General features: G+C 34.2%; 1 protein-coding gene across 1 annotated transcript; it reads left to right on the top strand.

Moving 5' to 3' along the window:
* The first annotated feature begins 3,251 nt into the window (after positions 1–3,251).
* LOC130740409 (uncharacterized) lies at positions 3,252–4,596 on the top strand. Its single transcript, XM_057593007.1, has 3 exons — positions 3,252–3,410; positions 3,536–3,643; positions 4,270–4,596. Exons 1-3 carry the CDS (start codon positions 3,390–3,392, stop codon positions 4,384–4,386), a joined length of 246 nt encoding a protein of 81 aa, XP_057448990.1. The 5' UTR covers positions 3,252–3,389; the 3' UTR covers positions 4,387–4,596.
* Positions 4,597–7,897: the final 3,301 nt, after the last annotated feature.

The following is a 7,897-nucleotide window of genomic DNA, read 5'->3' as shown; positions in this document are numbered from 1 at the left end:
TCATCAACCCTAACTACCTCTGTGACACTTCCCTTAGTGATTAGTTGCTCCGAGTGTGTCATCAACCCTAACTACCTTTCAAATTATTATATTTATTTCTTATAATGAAATCTTAATGTTGTATTTATTTTCAAAATATTATATTCATTTTTTCTAATGAAATCTTAATGTTGTATTTATTTTTAAAATATTATATTCATTTTTTCTAATGAAATATTAATGTTGTGTTTATTTTCAAAATATTATAATATATTTTTTCTAATGAAATCTTAATGCTGTATTTATTTTCAAAACATTAGATTATTTTTTCTAGTGAAATGTTAATGTTTTTTTTACGTCAATGAAATCTTAATGTTGGTATTTACGTTTAAAACATTATATTATTTTTTATACTGAAATCTTAATGTTGCATTTATTTTCAAAATATTATATTTATTCTTGCTAATGTAATCTTAATGTTGCATTTATTTTCAAAATATTATATTTATTCTTGCTAATGTAATCTTAATGTTGTATTTATTTTCAAAATATTATATTATTTTTAACATAGATATACTGTTTGCATTTTTTCTTCCAACCATTACAATTTCAGAATAGAAATTAGAAATAGTCACTATTCAAATTTAAATGACCATAGCATGGAGAGAATTTGCATTCGATTTGTCCATTTAGTTCACTAAGGCAGCTTATATTTGCACGATCAATTGATGAGTTAGTTTCTGAGTTCATCTCCATTCTTCTTCCTTTATTCTCTCCCACTCTTTTTCCAGATTCATCATCTTCACCATTGCTGTACCAGATTAAGGTTAACCTTCCCCAATACTCCCCAGCATCCCAAAAGCTTCATGTTCATCATCCCAAAATCAGCTTTGTAATGGTTTTTTTTAATAAGTCAAATATGTGTTATTAACAAAGGGCACATCCAACCCATAATACATAAGATTTAAAGAAGTTGTACAGCATCTCACAAAATAAACTTAATACAAAACCAGTAAGAAAATGAGACAGAGGAAATCAAGGAACAAGAGAATTCAGATTAACAGCACTCCAAATAGAATTGCTGCCACGCCCTCCAAGCCAACAAATCACGCCCAACAATACTTCCAATACTAGTGGTAATTCACGTTAACTCGAGCCATCATCAACTGAATTGAATACATGACAAAGAGTCACAGTACCATTCATATAATGAATAGGAGAAATTGTGTTTCCTTGCATTCAACCATTGCCATGACTTCAATTTCACCATCTCCATAGCTTTATGCATCTGTACCTCCTCATCTCGAAAAATGACATCATTTCGGTGGTTCCAAACTGTCCAAATCACAGCCCACCACACAGAACACAACATTAGATTCTGATCCAAATTATCCCCAAACTGAAACCATCAGACTGCAACCATACACAACATAAACAAAACCCATCTTCATCATCTAACAACAAAAAAACCCAGATTTAAATTAACTAAAATAATCCAGTCTCCAGAATCTCTAACCCTAAGCTTCAATAACCAGATCTGAGTTTCAATGAACCAAAGTTAAACCATATCTGAGCTTCATCTTCCAAAAGTTCCACCTTCATTATTAACCAGTTTCACGGAAAAAAAGATACAATCGCCGCCGGAGGAAAGAACGGAACAAAGAAGAAAACGGGAGAAGGACCTTTGAAACTGAAGCAACTCTCTGTATTCCAACGGCAGAGTGTTGAAGAGTGATGAAGAAGCTATGCGTTTAATTTTCACATTGGGAATATAATCTAAATTAAATGAATCCTAACCAAGGTTGGTTAACCATGGGTTAACTCATTAAAAAATAAAATTTTTAAATTTTTTTACATTAATTTTCCATTAACCGAAATTCTTAAAATTATAATAGCCTTCTTATATTCTATTGGTCATGTCAGCTATCGTATCATACCTACAAAAATTCTTGTGGTATGGTAGCAAGCACCAAAAATAAATATCATTTATTACTATATAATCAAAATTTTAAGGGTTTTAAATTTCTCTAACTAACAAAAAAGAAGCTAGAAAAATAAATACCATTTATTACTATATAATCAAAGATTTGTCACGTCTTTTTGGAAAGCTTGTAATTTTCAAACATCAGAATCAACATATTATGATTTTCGAATGTAAGTTTGTCTTCCTTCAATCTTGCACGTTTATAAGTAAGCTTGGTGTTCTCAAGTTCCATATTACTATTTTTTTTTTCAACCCTTCATAGTTACTTCTCATGTTGCATAATCTCTTAGACATAAAGTTGTTTTCATATTTCTTCTCTTATGACTGCCGAAAGATACTTTTAAAAGATTCTTAAAGACCAATTTCACATATAATCTCCTCAATTTCTCCAGCATCATATGATTCTTGTTCTCCAATTGATGCTCCAACCGAGTAGCAAATATAGGCTTCATCATTTCCAAAACCTTATAGTCTATTTTCCCTAAGTATTGTCATTAGAGACTTCTTTTTGTCCTTAAAAAAAGGACGTTCATATTTGATAGATATGTTAATGCTCATAGCACTTAAAATAAATAACTGGACTCCTATTGAAGATTCCAACTTTTGAAGTTTTATAAGCTTCAAATTTTATGGAGTTTCTCTTACTTGAGAAGTTGTTGAACTTTTCGTACAAGCACAACAACTTCTTTGATCTCAAAAAAGATTTTATCTTTAGAAGGCTAAGTAGCTTAAAGAATTTTGGTGTTGCTCTTTATTAAGAAGTTGTCATTTAAACCTTATGGCAAGCACAACCTCCTCAATTAATGAAGTATTGCTTTATTGACAAAAAATTTAAGATGTCATTAAAACATTAAAATAGAGAAGGTTAAAAATCATTTTTGGCCCCTGATGTTTCAACTTTGTGCAAGTTCTGCCCCTATCTATTTTTGTTGATGCTTCTACCCCTCATGTTTTCAAACAGTGCACCGTCTACCCCTCCGTCAGAGGTAGACGGTGCACTGTTTGAAAACATGAGGGGTAGACAATGCACTGTTTGAAAACATGAGGGGTAGAAACATCGACAAAAATAAAGTAAGGGCAGAATTTGCACAAAGTTGAAACATCAGGGGCCAAAAGTGCTTTTTAGCGAATAGAGAAAATAAAAACATGAGTTCTTTTCCAATAAAAATAAGTTTATTTGTTGGTCAAATATAAAAAAAAAAAAAAAGTTTCGTTGGAAAAACTATTGTGGGTTCAGAACGTTGTTTCAGCAGTCCAACAATAAGGCCCAAGAACCGATAAGCCTTCCACAAATACGACGTCGTTGAAAAGCGATTCGTTTTCTTGAACCAAACACACGCAGTGATCGAAAGAAGAGTTGGGTGAGAACTGAACATTGTTTCGAGAATTCAATTGCAGGAAAACGATAACGATTCGCAAAGAAACGATGATCAGCATTCTAACCCAGGTACAAAAAACTCTCCTATGAATTTCAATCTTACAATAATCAATTCAAAATCAGAAAATTGGTTTAGGGTTTCTGAAAATTTCAGTTTTGATTGATTTGTTGAAAATGGTGGAATTTTCATACAGGAGCGGCTACTAGGTGCTTCACTCGGAGTGATTTTGACCGGTGCGGTTGTATTGGAGCAACGCAGATACATCTACTCTTCCATTTCCAATTCTCAATCTCAATCTCAGGTAAAACCCTTTCACTTTCCCTATCTCATCATTCAATGCATTGGAATCATGTCACAGTTTTTTATTCAATTCTGTCATTTTTTATATTAAATTTCTTGATATGCTGTGTTGAATTCCATAATTTGTTGTGTTGGGTAAGCACACCATATAAGCATAGGATTTTATGTTTTGGTGGTTAGCTATACAGGCATACTTCATAGTTATGGAAAAATTACAAGTTCATGTTTGTCTTTGTGATTGATGTGAAGTTTTCACCAAAGGGGAATTATAATGAGATAAAAGATACTGGGAAGATTACTCAGGTGTATGCATTGTAGTATAGCATCATTTGTTTTTCTAGGTGGCCGCTACGTTCACAATTATTCTGGATATTGATAAAGCCTAGCTCTTATTTACACCCCCTTGCTATATAAATTAGAATTGCCTTGTGTTTTGTTAATCTTATCGTTCGAAGATTTTCTATCTAATTGGAAGTCCACTGTGTACCAAAAAAAAAAAATTCAAAGTCCACTGGCCTGAGTAACTCTATATTTGAAATATTGGGCATTCAATCTATCATGCTGTGTTATCCTTGACTTGCGAATATCATGTTTGTTTTGTTACATTTATGTTTCATGCTTTACCAGGTTAGAGAACCGATATTTGGGAAGAAAGCACGTTCTGAATTCGCACACTTATGGAACAAGACTGTGGATCAGGCTTTTGGACCTTTGATAAAGTCTCTCAGCTCACGTGGATGGTAGAAACGTTTTGAGTGATTTTACTACTCTAAGTACTATATTGTGTAGTGGTGATGTCAAAACAAGCTATACTTGGTCTTATTCTTTTCGCCTGCGTATTCTGAATTGTTTGTTAAACAGTTTTACACACGGGCAGTGGTGACAATGTTAGAAGGCCAATGTAATTTTGTTCGTATGTTCCTTCAATATATGCATCAAAATACCTTATTTTTCTTCCCTGGAGTGCTAAAAATTTCTGAATATCAAAATCTTCTTTCATTATCTCTGTCTGGAATGGTGTTATTGTGCTGGTGCCTTTGTCAGTAAAATTCACTTGATGATTCACACCTTTATCGGCATTGTATTAGTGTGGTTCTTTCGCTTTGGAGTCCAGACTGTTTTTAGGTTCAAGTTGTTAGAGATAGATAGATAGAGTAGATGCTGAATAATAATTAATAAAGCATTTGTTTAGAGACCGCATAAAATTGGTCGCTTCTTTGGGGGAATAGATAGAACAGACCCTGAATAACTTCATTATTGTTTTAATTTTGATTCAGGTGCTGCAATTAGAACGCTTTCCTTTTAAAAGTCAAATATTGAAGTAGAATGCTACATTAATAGTTAGAAACAAAATTGGAAATCCATGACACTAATAATTGTTTGTGACAACATTCAAGTTTGAGATCCATTGTAACCGTAGATACATGGGCTAATCATAGACAACGGGAAAAGGGAACTAGTTCTAACTTCTAAGATGAAGAAAGTGATATAGGTGTATCTAAATAGAGATGGTACAAACACACATATGGTTAGGGAAAAGAGTTCTGAGGTTTGGATGGAAATTGGAGTAGAATGCCTCTTCTAAGCTGAGGTTTTTTTGTAATGATAGAAGTCATATCAAGCATGAGATTGAACACTACTACTAGCTCTACTTATGTTGGCTTCGCGAGTGACCTTTACATAGTAAACTCCCATTGCTACAAGCACAGCAAAAGCAACAACAAAGATAATGCCAATCATTGCGCCAGCTCCGATTAGTTTCCCGCCTTTCTGCTGTGCTGATGCTTTGTTTTCATATATTTGAGTAGCTTCTACGTGGGATGCTAGAGGCAGCGGCGAACATTTGGATGCAATGCATGGGTCTTTGTTCTCCGGCTTTCGTTCATTAGGGTGAAAGAATTAATATGCTGATGGTGGAAAAGCTACAGTGTTCTCGTAAGCAAGCCCATGAGCGGTTCTTTCTTGGTCTGTAGCTGTAGAGGGGAGTGCAAAAGAAAGGAAGAGTAAGGAGAAGCCAATGAGGTTCATGTTTGTGTCTCTGGCTTTGTGTAAATCACTTGGAAGCAGAATAGAAGGTAGCTTTTGGGTGAAAACTTGTGGGTGGTTGCACTGGCTTTTATAATGTCTTGGGTTTCTGAGGAAGTCGTTGTTCCTTGAACTTGAATTTATGTGTTGGGAAAAGGAGGCTAGTGAAGGGGAACAGAATTATAGGTTTTGCTTCAGCAGACCCCATCCCCAATATTGAAACTTGTATAATCCCCAAACTGCCCATGACCAATATATTATGTGTAGATGAAAAATTTAATACCCCAGTGCTTGGAGGAAGATTAGGACTATTGGAGATTAATTGGAACAACAATGACATTACTGTAATAAAATATATTGTATTGACTTGAGCTTTTGCTTATTCTGTTATCATCTTGATATGGCTCTAAGTAAGAATGGTCCCAATAATTGAGAAAGAATGATATGTTTATACCTTTTTTTCTAGATAAAGCTGGGAGGAATCTTAAAAACATCTAAGAAATCAGATGTTCAGCCATATATCATTACATTGAAATTAATAGTTTAAATAATCAACCTCAGTGTCATGTTACTAAGTTACACAATGGTCTCAACCACACGTGTTACAGTGTTAGTAATCAAATGCATACATATATTTTGCTTAATTTTCAATTGCTTTTGATAGGAGGAAGATGCTTAATGAATGCCTATTCATATTTGAAGCTTTGCTTTCTCGCTACGTGGGGGAACTAGAAGTAATGAAAGCATAGAGTTGTCTTAACTTAGAGGGGCAGCAAAGGCCCCATGTAATGCCCACATTATTGCGAGGGCACAAAACGCATGCAAATAAGAGTCAATTCACTCCATTCTCATTTCTCACACAAGCACTCCATATATGTGAATAAGATGTTATGTGAATTAAAAATCATGTCAGCCTTCACGCTTTCTCTCTTTTTGCATTGCTATGCTCACTTCACTTCCATCTCATGCCTCTGCAGGAAAACTGGATGGTTGCTGTGACTATCTTTAATGATTTCCCTTGGCCAATTTAATTAACATTTGGAATGACATATTCTTAGGTTAAAACATTTAAAATCAGTTTAACGAGGCTGAGGTTTGATTCGCACCCTATGAAGCAAGGACACCTCTCACATATGAAGTGTCCCGGTGTCGGACACCAACACGACACCGACACTTGTACGACACTTACACGACACGTGTCAGACACTTCTCTCGCGGTGTCAGAATAAAAAACTATTTTTTTACGGCTCAGACACTTGAGCCGACACCTCTTCTTGGCTGGACACCTTTAGGACATTTGTATTTTAAAAAAATATATAATTTTTAAGAGTGAAGCATGGAAGAAATTTCTAATTTATCACTTGAAAAACCATAGTCAAAGGTATTTTCAATGATGACGATTAATAAAGGAGTGAAAACCAGTGGATAGATTAGCTCTCTTTCTAGATAAGTTATCATTTTTTACATAGAAAACATCAAAGCAATTTTAGCTTCATAAAAATATCATATATACACGTGGTGTCCCCGTGTCTTCTTTTGTAGAGTTTAGCCGTGTCGTGTTGTGTTAGGATGTCTGTGTCCGAGTCCGTGCTTCATTGTTCGCACCTAAGAGAATGAAGCATATTTAATAGTCAACCATTTATCGTTTAATGCAAGCATCCCGAATGAGGAGATTAGTCATAGATAATGAATAATAGTGTAAAATTACAAAATAAACTATAAATCATTTGGATCTAAATAATTAATGGAAATGATTGTCAATAATCTATAATGATATAATCAATTACATTCAGATAGATAAATTAAATTAACATGAACAAATGTCAAATGTAAGAACAAAAATTTGGGTAGAATAACTAATTGATTGGGCTTTTGGGGAAGAGTATGGTGGACTGGTGGTAAACGTTGTGTAAGTAAATTGAGCATGTAGGCTTGCTTGGCTCAAGCGTCGGTCCACTAATGGGTCCAGTGTCTCAGACCTTGTATGGAATTTGAATTGCTTTCGTCATTTACCCTAAAAAAAACATACAAATGAAATAATATATTTTTCACAAAGGTAAACTAAAAAAACAGGCTAAGGAAGTAGTATTTGCGGCTCACCGTAATATTCCGTATTCGTGGATTATGATGGACATCTCTTATTCGAAGCTGATTTTACCCAAAAAAAAAAGGCATAAATTTAAATGTAGTTGGGCTAGTGTGGGCATGGGGAGGGAAGGTAAGGTTGCTC

Source organism: Lotus japonicus, chromosome 2, assembly GCF_012489685.1.
Source record: "Lotus japonicus ecotype B-129 chromosome 2, LjGifu_v1.2".
Taxonomy (NCBI): Eukaryota; Viridiplantae; Streptophyta; class Magnoliopsida; order Fabales; family Fabaceae; genus Lotus; species Lotus japonicus.
Note: the sequence above shows the minus strand (reverse complement) of the source record. Positions and strands in the feature narration are given on the sequence as shown.

Bases quoted from the DNA above. Each gene is read 5' to 3' on its own strand.
- LOC130740409 (XM_057593007.1), top strand. From the start codon at position 3,390: ATGATCAGCATTCTAACCCAG. The intron at 3,411-3,535 runs GTACAAAAAACT...ATTTTCATACAG, and splicing joins TGATCAGCATTCTAACCCAG to GAGCGGCTACTAGGTGCTTC. The intron at 3,644-4,269 runs GTAAAACCCTTT...ATGCTTTACCAG, and splicing joins ATTCTCAATCTCAATCTCAG to GTTAGAGAACCGATATTTGG.